The 19,958-nt window shown below is 39.2% G+C and overlaps 1 protein-coding gene across 2 annotated transcripts in view; it reads right to left on the bottom strand.

Annotated features, from left to right (window-relative positions):
* Positions 1-19,958, bottom strand: part of LOC114668853 (plexin-A1-like) — a 727,343-nt gene that overhangs the window by 6,895 nt on the left and 700,490 nt on the right. For both annotated transcript variants that reach the window (XM_051921286.1, XM_051921287.1), the window contains exons 29-31: positions 13,964-14,133; positions 12,360-12,572; positions 10,788-10,938 (exon numbers count right to left, since the gene is read on the bottom strand). In XM_051921286.1, coding sequence (XP_051777246.1) covers positions 10,788-10,938; positions 12,360-12,572; positions 13,964-14,133 — 534 coding nt within the window. The remainder of the gene's footprint in view (positions 1-10,787; positions 10,939-12,359; positions 12,573-13,963; positions 14,134-19,958) is intronic.

Here is a 19,958-nt window from a genome sequence, read left to right as displayed (position 1 = left end):
CTATCTATCTATCTATCTATCTATCTATCTAAAGTCCAATGTCTGTCTGTCTGCTTTTTACCAGAGACCCACTTAATGGATTTAGATCAGGTTTTTTTCCAGTATTTACTTGAACATTCCAGTTGATTTTGTAACTTCTCTCATCAAACTAAGTATCATACTTCGCTTGCGGTACCGATTTATCTGTTCAAATCCGACAGAGAGGCTGTGGGTCGAGGGGAAGGGGAAGCAGGACCTCACGAGTGGGGAGGCGGGCGGGAACCCTGGTGACTGGCAGAGATATCACAGCCATGTGCTTTTCTCCCCACACAGGCTCTCTCCTGTCAGAACTGAACACGCTCAGATATACTGCCAACATTTGACATTCGAGTGTACCTACCTTCCGCTTGCCCAGAATTAATTTTTTTTTTCTTTTTATTGATTTTTAAAGTTTGTCCCGTTTCACTACTACGTGGGCGGAGCAGCAGGGGACAGCTAGTAAGTTATACAGTATAATCGACATACGCACAACAGCTAATCACACACCTCAGATTAAAAAAAAAAAACACAAGACAGAGAATGTAAATAGAAGTGCAGAGTGCAACTCAGTGCAAGAAATGCTGAAATAAACATTGGGGTGAAAAATAAAAAATAACAAAAAAATAAACAAGTATGAACAATATGTGAACAGTTTTGACAGTATTGCAGGACCCTCGGAGGCTTGAGGGGATGAAATTAACCATTTGTGAGATTGATGGCCTGTGGGGAAAAAAAAAGTTCCTATATTTGTTTGTTTTGCCATATATTAATCTATAATGCCTGGCCAACGGAAGAAGATCAAAAAGATTGTGTCCTGGATGTGAGGGGTCAGTAATGACTTTCCTAGCCCATTTCATGACTCTGGTGCCCGTCTGCCCACCTTACAGGACCTGTATTATTCCAATGTTATTTTCGGCACACCTGTTTTTGTCATGTTTGGCCACTGCTCCGAACCACACCTTTATGGAGGAGTGGAGAGAAGACTCAATGACTGCTGTGTAAAACTGAATCATAAGGCTCCTGTGGAAGGCTGAACTTCCTCAGCTGTTGCAGGAAGTCCATTCGATGTTGTGCCCTTTTTATGATGCATCCTATATTGATCTTCCATTTCAAGTCCCGGGAGATTATAGATCCCAGAAACGTGAAGGTTTCCAAAACCCTCACAGCAGTATTATGAAGAGGGGGGGTAATAATTGGGACCTCTCCTAAAATCCCCTGTCATCTCCACAGTTTTGACAACTACACAGAATTCCTTTAAAATTCTCAAAGACATCAATAACACAGAGGTAACAATAAACTTTAAGTTAAATAGTGAGCCATAAAGTTTAGCAACTCCTTACGCACAGTGTCAGGAATTTATGTCTTTGTGTTGTCCTGTGTAAGTTTGGCACTTTTTTGTTTATTATTTTTTAATCATTTTGATGGTGATACCACCAGGTTGCCATATTGGATGTTCGTTGTTTGGCTGCCACTGTTTTGTCACTCTAGTCGTGGACATACTGTAGCCATGTCACTGCCAGAAGTGTGTTTTGTGCTGCTGAATGTGACATTAACTCTACACTAATGTTTAAGATGGCATTGTGGTAGACATGGCATCCTATCTTTGGAATTTTATTTTAAGCACAACTTTATTCCTAATGATTTCCTAAAAGTGACTTTGACTGAAATGTTTGGGTTTTGACAAGCATTTTTACTGACACCCTTCCTAGCTTTTTGACATTTTCTCCATTTTCTGATGTCTTTTACTTCTCCTTATGTGTTATTTTCATCTCCTGGGCTTGTTTTTTCACCATACTTGCCTTCTACTTAAATATTGTTATGATATCCTTATACACAGGCAATTTGGAATAAAGTCACAGAAATAAAGTAGTAACTTTGTGGGGATGAAATGTTGAAATGTATTATCAGTCTTATGTCAGTTATGCATTCTTTAAATATATTTTTGGGAATTTAGGCTGATGTAAGTTTGCTTTCCAATGGCAAAAATGGGGATCTGCCAGGTCTGCCACCCTCTGTCCCTACATTATTGCACTGGTTCTTGGTGGCTTAGCCCTCTTGGCAACCGTCTTCCCATGGGACCATCAATTCAATCAAGATTGATAAGATCTGTCAAGATAAGTCATGATATAACATCCAGCTAACATACTTGGCTGCAATTTCAAGTTGCCCGTTCAGTCTTTTTCATGCTGGGGAAAGCCATTTCTACATATGAGGTGTATGGAAAAAGAGAGAGAGAGCCACATAGGACAGAAGAAAATGAAGATGTGAGCGCAAAATCAAATAAAAGGGAATTCATGAGTTTAGAAAGCATTTCCTTAAGAGAAAAATATCATCAGTAGTATCAGCCATGCTACATTCTTAAACATTCCTCTAAAAATGCAGGACACCTTTATTGCTATTAAAATGAATGCAATCTTGTCACCATTGGGATCTATTAGGGACTCTCTATTAAAAACAGGCAAAAGGCATCTAAGAGCAGGCTTCCATTTATCACACTTTCACTCAACATTTTAAAAAAAAATTAATATAACAGTTTGTTTCCCTGGTTGGAGAGGGTGCAACGCAACAAAGAAAGCCACCAACATCTTTTATGCAGATGCCTTATTACATTTTTATCCATAATCCAGGTGGGAGGAAGGATAATTTATTATCTGTCATATGTTGGGATTGTGGTTCCTTTACCTCGGTCAAATTTCAAACCTCGGGGAACTGTGGGTGCAGAGTATGCATTTTGCTGGCTTCTTTTATTACTCCAGTGACCTTCACTCGGGATGAACATCCCGCTTAAGTCGCCAACCTAGAGGACTCCAGCTGATTTGTCTCAAGAAAATTCCTAAATAACAATGATCCAGCAAATCGTGGAAAATGCAAGGGGTTACAATTAATTTAACGAATCAAATCAACTTCCTGACGATAACTGCGTACCAAACCTCGGGACACTTTTCCACCCCGGGATGGCACAATTATAATATGCGCTACCGATCCTAAAAGCGTCAGCAAAAAGAAAAATAAATAAGTAAATAAATAATCCGGAGCGCAAGAGTCCAACACTACTTCTGTACTAACCAAACAACAAGTACAGAACACACCAACAGTAGCAGAATGATGACTGAAATAAAATTATTATCGTAAAATAAATGAGCTATTTACACAAATCCCATGCTGCAGCACACCCCCAAACACTGTTGTATTACAATCCAAGACACTCCACTGATAAAACACGAATGCACAAATAACAATTATCTAAAAGGATTAACTGAATGAAAAAAGTCCCTTGGATGTCCATAGGAAGAAATACTGTTCCTTTTTATCTTAATGTTTATTATTGCAAAGGTTATGCCGAGCCATACCTCAATACTCACATAGGCATGTCAGGAACCTCTCCCATGTTCCCTATAAAAGTGTGAAATAATCCTCTGTGTCGCCTTGCCTTACATAAATGAACTCGGGTTCACCCGATTCCTCATGTCGGCAGTGTAGTTTTCCCTGTAATATTCCCAACGTTCTCTCTGCCGCTCTCCCTTGCCTGTCTTCATGCGTCTGATTTGCTGCTGAACCTTGACCTTTTTAGGTATGGTCAGCCCTTCCCCTTTTGGATTTTATTGGCCCTCCGAGTCAGGTGCTCTTTTCCAGGTAATTGATAGGTTCCTAATACCAATTCAGATTTTTTTTTTTCTTTTATCGTAATGATGAAAAGGTTCAAGCCAACAAAGACACAAACCACACATGATAATCGTTACAACCCTAAAGTTTCGACAAGCACTGGCACCTGAAAAGTTTCAAGTCTTACTACAGTTTCACTCTTAAATATCAGGTTGGTTTCTAATTCATACTTGGGTCCACATTTCGTACTAGTAGTATTACTTATTATTTGTTGACCTACAACATTTGAAATATAATTGGTTATATTTGTTTTGTTTTTTCAGTTGGAGCACTGGCAGGTGAAGTGACTTGTTCATGGTTACATGGTGTCAGTAGTGGGATCTGAACCCACAAGCTCCAGGTTTGAGGTCTGCAGTAGTTGTAGTAAAGTCTTGTGTATTTACTGTGCATTTCTGAAAACTATCATGAGCTCTGTGTGTAAGGTGATGATGTATCTGATCTGTGTAAAGGGACTGATGTTTATCATGATGGGTGCCATGTGAAATAAAGTTTGAAAAGAGCCCAGAAGTCCCCATGGCTTGACTGTACACAGAGTCAAGTTAACATCACACCACTACAGCACCATTATACAATTATAGATGATTCTCATTCCAGTCTCTCTAGGGTTTGGCTAACATAGTGTTCTTTAAAGACATGTTGAAAAGTTCAGGTTAGGAACTAAAGTAAGGTTCAATGCACTTTTATAACCTTAAAGCAACAAAAGTGATTTCCCCATGGCACCGATAAAGAGGACAATAAACTAAGAACATTACAATCGCTCCACGGCTCATCTATGTCACAAAACCACTAAGTATGTCGACAACTGACAGTGTTCACTTAAGCATAGCAAAGAGAGACTGGCCCAGTGGCATCAACAGCACAAGCAAGCATCATGCTGTGCAGCAAGAAGGCAAAGATTACCAAGATATGGCTATCTAAGCGGGAATAAATTACAGCTACCATTCGGAAGCACTGATGCTGTATTATAGAACAGCATAATGGAATAATCATTTCTTTTTCTGAATTTCTTTCACCGAGGTTTGTGTTGCATCTCGGTAATTATGTTTAATGAATGGTGCCCAGTAAACGGAGACAGCTGTGCTACATTAACTAGAACAACTGCACAAGAATGGAGAGGCAGGGAGCAAGAATGCAGAAAAGAGCCAGGCAGGCTAGAAAACATTTTTCCCCTTGAACTGGAGAGCATTGTATCATTCTTGAAATGTTCCCCTTAATGTAGATTCTGTAAAGGTCTTCAAATGATAACATCACAACTGAAAAGATCTTCTAATTCATAATGTAATATTTCACCTAATTTAATAATTATTTATTTTCTTCCTTTCAATTTCCAATTGTCATTTATTTTTCATGAGGGTATGCCTGTCTCAATTCCATTAAATTACATAAAAATATCTATGTAATGGTTTATTCGAACAGATCTTTTTAATTTCTGAATTTGGAATTAATTTTACCAATTTGAAGAGGAAGTAGTGTGCTGCAGATGTACAGAAAGCTTAAGTGTGACACATCCAGTTTCTGGGTTACTGTATGTAATTACCCTGGAGTAAAAGGGTTTGGATAAAATAAAAGCACACCGCATGAGGTATTACAAGCAAAACTAGATATTCCAAATAACTGGATATTTTTTATAAAATCCACACTACACTATATTGCCAAAAGTATAGGGAAGCCCGCCTTTAATCACACATGAATTTTAATGATATTCCATTCTTAATATGTAGGCTTTAGTATGGAGTTGGCCCACCCTTTGCAGCTCTAACAACTTCAATTCTTCTGGGATGACTTTCCACAAGTTCTAGGAGTGTGTTTAGGGGAATTTCTTACCATTCTTCCAGGAGAGCATTTGTGAAGTCATGCACTGATGTTGGACGAGAAGGCCTGGCTCGATCGCATTCTCTGCTCTAATTCATCCCAAAGGTGTTCTATCAGGTTGAGGTCAGGGCGCTGTGCAGGCCAGTCAAGTTCCTCCACACCAAACTTGCTCATCCATTTCTTTATAGACCCTGCTTTGTGCACTGGTACGTGCACAGTCATGTTGGAACAGGAAGGGGCCATCCCCAAACTGTTCCCACAAAGTTGGGAGCATGAAAGTGTCCAAAATGGCTTCTTATGCTGAAGCATTAAGAGTTCCTTGCACTGGAAGTAAGGGGCCAAGCCCAACCCCTGAAAAACAAGCCCACACCATAATCCCCCTTCCACCAAACTTTACACTTGGCACACCGCAGTCAGGCAAGTATCGTTCTCCTGGCAACCGCGAAACCCAGACTCGTCCATCGGATTGTGTGATTCATCACTCCAGAGGACACGTCTCCACTGCTCTAGAGTCCAGTGGCGGTGTGCTTTACACCACTGCATCCGATGCTTTGCATTGCTGCTTGGATGCAGCTGCTCGGCCATGTAAAACCATTCCATGAAGCTCTCTCTCTACGCACTGTTCTTGAGCTTTTGGAGGTCTGTAGCTATTGACTCTGCAGAAAGTTGGTGACTTCTGCCCACCTCAGCATGTGCTGTTCCGGTTTGATATTTCACATGGCCTGCCACTTCATGGCTGAGTTGCTGTTGTTCCTAATTGCTTCCACTTTGTTATAATATCACTAACAGCTGACCGTGGAATATTTAGTAGCGAGGAATTTTCACGTTGGACTTATTGTGCCATAAGGTGGCATCCTATCATGGTACCACGCTTGAATTCACTGAGCTCCTGAGAACGACCCATTCTTTCACAAATGTTTGTAGAAGCAGTCTGCATGCCTAGGAGCTTGACTTGATACACCTGTGGATTTGGAGATTTGGAGGGGGGGTCCCAATACTTTTGGCAATATAGTGTACTGTATATCAAAAGAAGGCAGGACCCAAATGCCATATGAGCTTTGTTAATATGTAGGAAAATTGACTCAAAAATGCATAAATGTACCCATTTTTATACATATAACTTGACATTTTTAACATCATTTTAAAGCATCTTTCACATGGCATGATAATTATAAAGTAAATTGTTACCTTTTGTAAAATACAACTTGTAGTATTTATATTTGTGTGGAGTGTTAATATAGGAATACAGGATTATTTAGACAAGACATAACCATCTTTGTGTTTAATTAATCACAAGCTAAACTCATCTGTAGAGCTTCTCTTCTTCTACTGCACAGTTGATCAGAGCAGGTAAAGAATGACATTAAAGAGATGTGCTGTGCTCTTGTCACCGAGTCCTGTGTTGCTTTGGACCTCAGACTGTTATGCTGGTGTGAAACATGTCCACACTGTACTGCAATAGCGAGACTAAAACAGAAATTAAGGCAACGTACACTGAGAACGTGCTAAGAAAGAAAAGCAAATGCTGACATGCTTTCTAATGTACTTTGTCCCGCTGTGTTTCCATTTGAGAAAGTTCTTAAGCAGGTCCCCTCCTTTTTATAATTTGCTTGTTTTTTTTTCCATTTTCTGAGTAGCTAACACATTTGGAGAATTAGGAACACATAATGAAGTGCATTAAGCCCTTGTGCTTTTAAGTTTTTCTTTACTGGCAAAGTGCACAATTTAGGAACTGTCCTCTGAATGCATTAAGCTATTGATCGATACTCAATATCTAACAATGCTGCCATTTTTCGTATCAGCTTGAAACATCAAAAGCAAGCTGGCTTGCCCAAATTACCCTTTCTGCATTTTTAAAATTTTAATTAGGCTTTCAACGTTCAACTGAATTGTGCTAGAACATACAAAAAATACAAAGCACACAAATATACCCTTGTTCATTAAACATTATTTAATGTGCTTCAGTTATGCTTTGAACTACAGTATATGGCCCTATAACTTCAATAATACAGAGATGGCAGGAGGAATTCCAGAACTTTGTGAATTTCCCATTGGGATTAATAAAGTATCTATCTATCTATCTATCTATCTATCTATCTATCTATCTATCTATCTATCTATCTATCTATCTATCTATCTATCTATCTATCTATCTATCTATCTATCTATCTATCTATCTATCTAATACAGAATCCAGGTAAATAGATAAAATTAATGGAAAGCTGATAAAATGTGGAGTAATCAGTTAAAATGTAAACTCCACATGCAAAATACAAAAGTATATTACTTTGATTTCTGAAGATGATACGCAACATTCAACAACTCGGAACAACTTTACACTGTATTGTGGAAAAAAGAGAGTACATTTTTACAACTTGTAATATTTACATTTGTGTAGAGTGTTAATATAGGAATACAGCATCATTTAGACAAGATGGAACTTTTAAACAAACTAAGTAACCAAGAATGTACAGCTCATATTAATTCACATAAGAAACATTAGAACAATGGAGACGAGGACAGGCCATTCAGCCCAATAAAGCTAACCAGTCCTACCCACTTAATTCTTCTAAAATAACATCAAGTTGAGTTTTCAAAGTCACTTAAGTGCTACTGTCTACCACACTACTTGTTAACTTATTACAAGTGTCTGTGGTTCTCTGTGTAGAGAAAAACATCCTAATGTTTGTGCGAGATGTACCCTTAACAAGTTTCTAACTGTGTCCCCGATGAACTCATTTTAAAATAACAGTCTTGATCCACTGGACTAATTCCCTTCATAATTTTAAACACTTAAATCATATCACCTCTTAATCTTCTTTTGCTTAAACTGTAAAGGCTCAGCTCTTTTAAACTTTCCTCATAATTCAACCCCTGTAGCCCTGGAATCAGCCTGGTCGCTCTTCTCAGGACCTTTTCTAGTGCTGCTATGTCCTTTTTGTAGCATGGAGACCAAAACTGCACACAGGACTCCAGATGAGGCCTCACCAGTGTGTTATAAAGTTTCAGCAGAAGCTCCTTGGACTTGTACTCCACAAATGAAGGCGCGATATAACCTGACATTCTGTTAGGCTTCTTAATGGCCTCTGAACACTGTCAGGAAGTTGATAGTGTTGAGTTCACTATGACTTCTAAATCCTTCTAATAAGATGGACTTTCGATTTTCAGACTGCCCATTGTGCATTCAAACTTAATATTTTCACATTCCTAAATAGAAATTTGCCAGACTAATACGGTGGAGCACTTTAAAAAAAACTGCTAAAAACTCATTATTGTAGCATGGCTTTCTCATAGGTTCAATTTAGTGTAATCCTGATAATCTGTATATGCATTGAATTATCATTTTTTTCATTGCTCCGCAACCCATACTAACCCCTACTTTCTCTGCTGTTCTGTTTCCGGTTTTCTGTGGTGGCGATCTGCAATGCCACCACCTGTTCAAAGCACAGTACGGTCCTTTCATTGATGGATCAAAGGCCAGAGGTCCACATGACCATCATCCTCATCTAATTCTTTCACGTGAAGCCTGAAAACCATGAGGACTGATTGAGATCATTGATGTCAGGTAGAATGCCTAGTGAGGGCTGGGTGGTCTCGTGGCCTCAGGACCCCTGCAGATTTTGTTTTTTGTTTTTTCTCCAGCCATCTAGAGTTCTGTCCTCCTGGCCATCGAACCTTACTTTATTCTTTGTTAATTAGTATTGCCTAATTTTATTTTTATATTTTTTCTTTCTTCATCTTGTAAAGCACTTTGAGCTACATCATTTGTATAAAAACGTGCTTTACAAATAAATTTTGTAGTTGTAAATGTAATACTTTACATTTACTAACATTAAATTTCACCTGCCATGAATCTGCCCAAGCCCATATGCCATTCCAGTACATCTGTAATGATTCAATAGATTTGAGATTATCTGACAATCTACCTAGCTTGGTATCATCTTCAAAGTGAACCAGTTTGTTATTTCTATTCTTATCCAAATCATTATATATAAATAGCAGTGGCCCTAGCATAGACCCCTGTGGGACACCACTCTTAACATCAGCCAATTGTGATAGGGTTCCTCACACCATAATTCTTTACTTCTTCAGTCTAAGCCAATTTTGCACCAATTTACTCACTACACCCAGGATACACACACACACACACACACACACACACATACATGATAAAAAGTACTTCATAGCCCAGGCTTTCATAATAAAACAAACACCTATTTCAAATGAACAGCCACAGCCCCGCTTCTTACTGGAATGGCAATGTGAGGTCCTGTGACGAAGCAAGGCATGAAGGACATTAAAGCTGGTAATATGAGAATTCCACTTGTCACTGTTAAAACTCCATAATATTAATTTCTTTGCTGGTCTTCTTGCACACTGCTCCATATACAATGCCCCCTATATTTTACATACCATATGTGGTTTCTGGTTATGTCATTAACTGAAATGAATCTCCTGGACCTGTAATGCCTAAACGTTTTGTCACTATTTCACCCCGCATCCAACATTATGATACAAAATTATATTTCACCAGTTCTGTAACATATTCTTTTGGTATGCACTTTGTTTTGAGATTCAAAAGTGAGGATATTTGAGTTAAAATGCTTTCAATGTTCAAAAAATGTCCAATAAAACAAGCTACAGAACATGAGAAAGTTTTACTTGTAAAAATGTACCTAAGAACCATTAGCTGCATCCCTAAATGCGTACTCTTCCTCCTTTTTCAATGTAATGCTAAGTCATTGATTAATCAAAGTTACTATATGAAATCAAAATTACTCGATTGTAGATACTGTTTAATTAAAGAACAGCAAAAATGGCAGCCTGGATTGAAAGTGAGAGTCCTGCAGACTAAGCCCTCTGGAAGCCAAAGAACATCCATCCATCCATCCATTTTCCAACCCGCTGAATCCGAACACAGGGTCACGGGGGTCTGCTGGAGCCAATCCCAGCCAACACAGGGCACAAGGCAGGAAACAATCCTGGGCAGGGTGCCAACCCACCGCAGGACACACACAAACACACCCACACACCAAGCACACACTAGGGCCAATGTAGAATCGCCAATCCACCTAACCTGCATGTCTTTGGACTGTGGGAGGAAACCGGAGCGCCCGGAGGAAACCCACGCAGACACGGGGAGAACATGCAAACTCCACGCAGGGAGGACCCGGGAAGCGAACCCGGGTCCCCAGGTCTCCCAACTGCGAGGCAGCAGCGCTACCCACTGCGCCACCGTGCCGCCGCCAAAGAACAAGACTGACATTTATTAAAGTAAAACCCATTGTGCTCACCTCATCTTTGTACTTGACAATGTAGGAGTAAATCTCGTGCAGAGCGCTCATACTGTTGAACTGGCTCAGGTGTAGTCGGGATTGTTCGGCCAGGTAGGCACTCATGTCCTGATCACTGATTGCTGGCATTCTGGAAATATCTGAATAGTACCTGGTAGGGTAGGGAAGGGGTAATTTTGAAATAAAATTGTCTTGAGATGATGGATGTGTGACATAAAGGCCTAAGAATTAGAATATTGCATTTGAAGATTGTAAAATCAAAATAAGACAGATGATGAAATTCTAACATAAAATATATCAAAAAGTAAATGTTGACAATGAAAAGCTACTTCAGTTTTGTAAAAAAAATACCCTCGAGCATGGGACTTAAGAGACTCTCTATTGGCATCCACATCCACAAAGAAAAAATAAGTGTTTAGGAAGAAGCATTTTTAAAACACTTGGAAGTATGGATTCTGGCTTATTAGGTAAACTGATGTAGTGACTGACAGTTGGTATCTGTAGCAGCGTGCCTTTTTAAAGACCGTTGCATTCGTAGGTAACATTAATGATATCTTGAGTCAAATATGCTGTAAACTTTTATCCATCATTTAAAAAAATATGAGGGTGAGTCAAAAATTATCCACACTCTGGCTGTAGAATTTATTTTAATTAACTTTCAGAAAAGACAAATACATCATTTTTCGATATAATCTCATAATCGTATTCAAGCATTTACAAAATGCTTTAGGCTGAGTTGCGAGCCACGAATGCATTGCTGTCTTCACCTCTTCGTCATATGTGAATCTTCGTCCTCATAGGGCCTCTTTTGAAACCCAAGTCTGTCGTGGATTATTGCATAGGCAGAGCCATGGCTGATTTGCAAATCATTTGCCATATCATCAACTGCCTCTCGTCTGTTCATCATAATCATTTCACGTGTATGCTCAAAGTTGTCATCAGTTGTGGACGGGCATTCAGCTCCTTCTTCATGGCTGACACAAGTGCGACCTTCCTTGAACTTCTCTATCCATTCATACACACTTCTTTACGACAAGACGCTTTCTCCATACTGTGTACAAAGTCTTCGATAAATATTGGTACCAGGCACACCCTCAGACCACAAATTATGAATCACTGCATGTTGTTCTTCTTTTGTGTGCAAATCACAAGTGGGGCAGCCATTGCTTACATATGATCTGACGTAACATGTTCACACCTGCACAGCAGTGACTGGGGAAACAGGGACCTCGTACAGAAAGCACAGATAAGACAGTGCAACCAAAAGAAATTTTAATATAAACGGAGTGCAGATAATTTTCGACTCACCCTCGTACACATATAATTTAAGCACATTCGTAAAATACAGTTCTGTCCAATATCTATGCCTGCAGAACTGGCACATATGTATCTAGCAGTAGATGAAAATGGCCATCACTTCAACTCACATCACATTTTTTGACAATCAAATCCAAAAATCAACAGCTCTGATCTGGTGAGAAAAGTTTCTTTTCTCCATCATAAGTTGGAAAAAAACTGCTTTTCACAGACATTTCAGCACAAAGGAATGGGAGATGAAGTGATGAAACTTACCTCTCGACCCAGTTTTTGTAGTTTGGAATGTCTTTCGCATAGAGAAGCTTGTTGGAGGGTGAATCCTTCCCTAGTTTATGCTCTGATGTTGAGCATGAGTCCATAAAAGTCTGAGCCACCACTGACAGGCAGGCATCTGTAATGCTGTTCTTATGAATGTCGAACACAAACTGGGGGTTTTTGATTACATTTACCCAGAATCGGAGAGGTAGGCTGGAAAGAGAAAAGGGAGACAGAGACTGGGGTTACTTATGGAACCGATAAAGCCTTCTGTGTCATGTCTAAGTTCTGATATTATAAATTTACATTTGTCTTAATAGGTGGTTGCAGTAGAAAAAAAAAGAGAATAGGCAGTACTCCAAGTATTTTGGCTTCTTTCACTTATAAATATATATACATACATATATATATATATATATATATATATATATATATATATATATATATATATATATATATATATATATACACACATACATACATATATACATGCATATATACATATATACATGCATATATACATATATATACATACATACATATATATATATATATATTGTCACAGACGGCTGGGGTTTTGACCCGGACGGGATGCCTAAAGGGACCGGAAGGAGATCTTTATGTCTTCCGGGTCATGAGGGGGTAACCGCCCTGGACTAGGAAAGGACCACGGGAGAGGAGGAGAGATTTTCCAACTCATTGGGACCCGTGGCCACCGCCAGGGGGCGACTTAAACCTCATAGGACCCAGAGAACTGTCAATTCCACCACATCAGGCAAGATGGCAGATGAACCTGCCAGGGACGCCCGGAGTGCTTCTGGTGCAAAGGGCAGCACTTCCGTCACACCAGGAAGTGCTGCCGGAAGGTCGTCACCAGCCACCTGGAGCACATCTCCTGGAGGAGAGAGGCGGCCAAGGACATTGAGAGAAGCCCGAAACAGGAGTGATTAGTGTTGAGTACACTGTGTGTGTTTGGGATTGTGTTTATTTATGATTAATAAACGTGTGACTTTTATAAAGATGTGGTTTCCGACTGGTTGTGTCCGGACAAATCTCACAATATATATATATACATACATACATATATATATATATATACAAGCTAGGAAACAAAAAGATTTTAGGTGGAAGACCTGGAGGGGAGGCTCCCCTTTACTACAAACCCTGTTATAATGCTGTGAAGTTGTGATAAGTGCCTTTACAAAGTACCTAAAAATAAAAACGACCATACTCCAAAGAATAAAAGATCTAGGTATGCATGAAAAACTCTTGATACTTCAAACAACAAAACAAAGAATTGCTTGTCCGTGTCAAGCACTGATTTTAAATTAATCAAGAAATAAATAAGTTATTGTGTTATACATAATAATAATAATAATAATTCATTACATTTATATAGCATCTAAAGTACACCACAATAAAATTAACTTTAAAAAACTGAAATATGGAAGTTGCAGGAGCTGCTAACAACTTTTTTGCATTGCACTTAAATATGAAGACCTTGTACACAAACACACTAACTAATCCTTCATTAAAAAGATTTGTTTAAATCCTACCTTACCCTAGTCTCCTTCCCAAAACTCACCCCAATAGTTGCTCCTTACCAGTTACTCTTCCAGGTGTGTCGAACATCCGAGTCTGTGATCTGGTGTTTATCCGCTTGCTCGTCTAAGAAGTCAAACATGTACTTGATGGCTAGAGGAAGGGCACTGCCACGGTGTGCTGTGCTGAATATCGTCTCAAAAAGGTCATCCACAAACTTCTGTAAGGTACCCTAAATGTTCAATGAGAATAAAGGGAGGTGTTAATGGCTAAACAGCACTGGTACACAGTGTAGATGAGGCTGAAAGGCCATCAGATCATTGCTATAGGATTAGTCTGAAGGATCAGTTAGGAGACACTATGCTCAGACTATACAACGTGTTACTGAGATAATATCTAGAGTATTACGTGCGGCTTTGGTCACCACAGTACCAAAAGGCATAACAGTACCAGAAACTGTGCAAATAGGTTCAGCCAGGTGCATCCCAGGACTAAAGAGTATGTTCTGCTCTGACAGGTAAATTTCTTTAGTTATAAGAAGAAAACCTGGTGAAAGTTATCAGAAAGGTTTTTAAGACAATGGAAGGACCAGCAATGATGTGTGGAGCTGAGACATGGGCAGTAAAGGGTGCACAGGAGAAGGTGTCAGAAATGAGGGTGTTGAGATGGATGTTTGGACTTATAAAAAAAAAAAAGGACAGAATAAGAAATGAGTTAGAGGTACGAAAAAAAGTGGGAGAGATATCTAAGGAAAGTATAGGAAAATAGGTTGAAGTGGTATGGACTTGTGATGAGCAGAGACAATAAACATGTGGTAAAAAGAGGGTGGGAACAGAAGTACAGAGGAAGATGTAAACAAGGGAGGCCAAAGCAGAGGTGGATGGACCAAGTAAAATCTGAAGGAAAAAGCCTTGACTGGCAAGGAGGTTTAGGGCTGAGCTGTTTGGAGAAGGCTGATCGAGCACATCAACCCCACGTAGAAGTGGGAAAAGATGTAGAAGAATAAGAAGAAAAGCCTGTGAAAGGATATACTCCAGGGCATTAAAAGTTCTCAAAGGCATTGATAAAACTGACCCATTAGAATTCTTTCAAACAAATAATGAATCATTAAGGTGGAAGCCAGGAAGAACTTCTTCACATAAAAGATCATTGAAATCTGGAAGGAGCTACCGAATCATGTACTGCAGTAAAACTTCATTCTCAGATAACAAAAGAACATTATAGACTGAACGGTCTCTTCTTGTTCATTAAAGTTACTATATTCCAACAGTAACTAGCCTCCATAGCAAAATCTAAAATTTCCCTCAATTAGTTGAACTTTGCATAAGGGTGGGCATTTTGCTTTCTTCAAAGTAAAGCGAATATGTAGTGCAAGTTGCTTTTATAAGGGACTTAATGATGTTGACTTTGTTCATCAAAACGGTCAAGTAGCTCTCCCTTCATAATTTTGACTGGATGATTTGATATTCAGCGGCTGTTCAAAGTTCCTCTTGCTACACTAAAAGGGTACAGTGTTTCTGTGCTAAGAATTAGCACTTTTGACTGAACCATATGACACACACACACAGAAATCTGTTTCCATAGCTCCTCAAATGATTGTGATAGAGAGCAGCAGACATGGATGCTGCTTGTACCTTCATTGGGACCTGCACGTGGTAAACTGCCTGCTTATTAACGCAATTCAGAAAGGAATTAGAGCATAAAGACAAGCTTGAGTGTTTCTGCCCAACCGCATATATTGGTACCTCGTGGAATCAGTTGACTGAACGCAGGAAAATGACAAGGAGGATGGGTTGAGTTAAAAGCAGCAATTAGAGATGGGCAGTGATGAAGACCAACAGGCCCTGCAGCTCTTGAGGACCAAGCGTACGCATTAAAGTTAATAGTTTATGACACTCATGGGCTTGACCTTTCACCACAGTGTACAGAAGGAACAGAAACTGATATTGTACTTCACAAAACTCTTCTTCTTCTGTTGAGTTACATTTGCTTAACACAGTGGAAGCTGTGCTGGAGGCTACTCTGCTGTGACATTATCATATGTATAGTTCACTGATATATTAATTACTTCATTGCTGAACATTTAAAAGCTAAAATGACCTTTAAAATTGTCCATACTCTTAATATGTTCAATATGGAAGTAGTGCTGTGTTCGGGTGGTCATGAAAACACTATTAACACTGTCACAGAGACACCGCTAAATCACTCAGTTTTCATATGCTAGCCACCTCTCCTGGAGTGCCCTGTCTAAGTGCTAAACCACAGCGCAGAAAGGAACTCCTAGGCCATTGTGAGACTGACGGGTATTATAACGCAACTTTTTATTAAGCACAATCAAGCAAATTAAAAGTTGCAAGAAGAAAAAAGAATCTTCATATACGAGGTGAGACACAAAAATAACCGGATTGGTAAAAAAAAAATTATTAATGAATTACAGCATTCTAAACATTGTCACCTTCTCTATACTCCCCGTCCCAATCTCTACACCGCTCCATACGTATCTTCCATTGATTGAAAGGGAGCTACATCGGGTGAATATGGAGGATGATTGAGGACAGGAATGTTTTTGTCTGTGTGTGCAGGTGTGCTGTCATGATGCAAAACGCAGTGTTGTGTGCGCCACTGCTCCGGATATTTGTTTTTCTGCAGATGTGCCAGCAGTTGAGTATAATGTTTACGATTAACAGCCTGTTCACAGGGAAACTCTCTATGAACAAGTCTGTTAATGTCGAAAAATACAATCATTGTCTTGATTTTCGATATAACCTGATGTGCTTTTTTCAACTTGTAGAAAAACAAATGCCTAAATCACACACATGACTATACTGTAGAATAAATGTCTGCACTATGCCTCTCGATCAACTCAACAGAATGTCACATGGCTGACTGATGAACAAGACTGAAGGCATACGATACCAAGCAGCACAGTTGATAACTACGCTCTACTTCCCTGTACTTAACAAATTCTAGGAGTTTGTGGGTCCTAGTGCAGAATGCAGCTGCCAGAATCTTAACTAGGAAAAGAAAATCCGTGCACATCTTTCCAGTTTTGATGTCACTACATTGGTTACCTGTGTCATTCAGAATTGACTTTAAAATACTGCTGATGGTTTACAAATCCTTAAATCTTCTCGCTCCATCCTATATTTCAGAATGTCTTTCACCTTACACTCCAAATCGTAACCTTAGATCTTCAAATGAGTGTCTGCTTATAATTCCAAGAAGTGGTGAGGTGGCCTTCTGCTGTTATGCAACTAAAATCTGGAGTAGCTGACTGATAGAAATTCGTCAGGCTAATACAGTGGAGCACTTTGAAAAAACTGCTAAAAACTCATTATTTTAACATGGCTTTCTCATAGCTTAATTTTAGTTTAATCCTGATATTCTGTAAATGCATTTAATTATCATTATCATTCATGGTGGCTCCCAAATCCGTACTAACCCCTACTTTCTCTGCTGTTCTTTTTCTGGTTTTCTGTTATGCTGATCTGCGCCACCACCACCTGATCAAAGCACCGTGCTGTCCTTACATTGATGGATTAAAGGCCAGAGGTCCACATGATCAAGTTCTTCCATGTGAAGCCTGAATACAATGAGGACTGACTGAGGTCATTTATGTTAGGTAGAATGCCTAGTGAGGGGGCTGGGTGGTCTCCTGGCCTCAGAGCCCCTGCAGATTTTGTTTTTTTGTCTCCAGCCGTCTGGAGTTTTTTTTTTTTTTCTGTCCTCACTGGCCATCAGACCTTAATTTTATTTTATGTTAATTAGTATTGCCTAATTTTATTTTTTATATTTTGTCTTTTTTCTCTTTCTTCATCTTGTTAAGCACTTTGAGCTTCATCATTTGTATGAAAATGTGCTATAGAAATAAATATTGTTGTTGTCCTGCCTCGTATGTTCAGACCAAACTTTCTGACTCTCTTCTCTAGTTTATCAGCAGTGGTACCAGCCAAATGAACAAAATCAACAAGCATCTTAAACAGCACTGCTCTGTGCTTTGGGCTAGCAGTAATACTACACTTTTAGTGTTCTCTTTTTATTTTGCTATTTACAGGGTGATTCAAAATTATGTTAACACTAATGGTACTGCTATGTATATACTTATAGACAATTTTTGTGGACAGTTTATGTGTCACATATGGTACATGTGTTGAACATGATGGCAAACAGGTTGTGACATTCCTGTAAATCATCTTGTACATATGAAGTATGTTTTGTGAATAAATTGTTTCCACCATTCAAATGTTAACATAATTTTGACTCACCCTGCATTACTTGTGAACACTGAATTTTCTAATAACCCACATTGCATTATGGTTGGTTTATAGATTACCTTGGATAAAGGCATCAGCCAAATAAGGAATGATAATGTTCTGTGAAGAGAAATAATTAAGAGAAGGTGTGTAAAATAACATTAAACAGTCCCTTGTAGACTATGCGTCATGGTGTCACCTTGGATTTTTGCATGGCCACCATGTACTTGTTTAAGCTGCTGGTGTTCAGGAGCTGGGGTTTCTTTTCACATCCCAAAGATGTGTATAGCAGGTTATATGATAACTGATAAATTAAAAGAATATGATGGAGTGTGGTTAGGCAAGTGTGTGGATTAATAGACGGATGGACCTCAAAAACAGACATTTCTAAAAATCTTTTTAGTAGACTTCTTTAAAATGTGCAATCTAAAAGTTGTGTTGCTCAAAGCACTGCAGAGTTATGAATCATGCACATTACAAGAGATAAAAGGAAATTGGAAATGTGGTCAGTCAGGAGGCTGTACATTGCCGATCAGCAGATAAATGAATGAAAGCTCTAAGGAACATCGTCCTCCTCGGGCTTCTGCTGGCAAGAGATCCTGACAAAAAATGTCTGTCAAGGCAACCAAGTATGCAGGTGAGCAAAGGCCCCTTAAAACGAATTAGAAAAGAAAGAAAGAAAGAAAGAAAGATGTATTGTTTGACTGACTTTGTTATTGACTATATTTGTACACTCCCTCTGAAGATGGGAATTGAGGAAGGAAAAAAAAATCTCCTGCTAAAATTAGCAGTGAGGTCAGCCAGAAAAATAGCACCACTGCTTCTCCCAAAAAACACCAGCGCAAGCAGAAAACTCCTAGATGCTTAGCATCTGCAAATTGCCCGACGTAGCTCAGAGGCCAATAATGCAAATTACCCATTCAGGGGTAATAAACGGCATGGCGGCACAACATTTCTTCCACTACAGACTTAATATCATTCCCTGGAAGCCACAAAAGAACAATAGAGCTTTATTGACGACCATATTACGGCTCCACTTCATAAAGGCCATTACAAACAATAGTGTTTAATTTGTGTCACAGACCATTGATTGGGCCGGCTCCCGGGGTCAGTTTCAGCTGACACAGGGAATCGGTTAAAATTACAATGTCAATCAGAGCAGGAACAAGAGAGGCCCAGGAGATTCTGCGTTACATTACGGTAACCAGGAGCTGCTTTTTGCCTTGTCAATGGAGTTAAAGAAGTGCTTGGGCTGCGTTCTCTCTCTCTCGCGTTCTCTCAGAAGGCTGTATTAATTTCTAAATTGCTTACTCAGATTAACTGGAAGGGGCAGCGCATTTGACTGAGCGCCAGCCACTTTGGTATTTTGGCACATGTCTACATCTCACAGCAATGTTGGCACACACTTCAAAAAAAAAAAAAGAGAACAGAAACAAGAAACACAAATGCATGAATTAATTATTTTTAATAAGCATGCTAATGCTGATGTTGCTGCTGCATTGAAAGTGACCACCCATGTGGTTTTCTGTTCAGTCCTGTTTTACTTCTTGATTTATTACACTATAAACCGATAGCACAGGAAACGTCACGTGTAGCACTATATGCAGTGTGAAATCCGGCATTGTAATGGGGGATCCCATTAGTGCTCCAGTGCTGGCTGAACCCTGAAATCTTTCTCATGTTCTAAGGAATATACAATAAATTAGGCATGGACTCTCTTACCACATAGGGTATCCATATCCTATATAGAAAAAGAATCGAATCATACACAGATAGCGCAGTCTGAAAACAAGAGTCACACCAC

The sequence above is a fragment of the Erpetoichthys calabaricus genome, chromosome 18 (genome assembly GCF_900747795.2).
Source record: "Erpetoichthys calabaricus chromosome 18, fErpCal1.3, whole genome shotgun sequence".
NCBI classification, from domain to species: Eukaryota; Metazoa; Chordata; class Cladistia; order Polypteriformes; family Polypteridae; genus Erpetoichthys; species Erpetoichthys calabaricus.
This window is presented reverse-complemented; position numbering and strand designations above follow the sequence as displayed.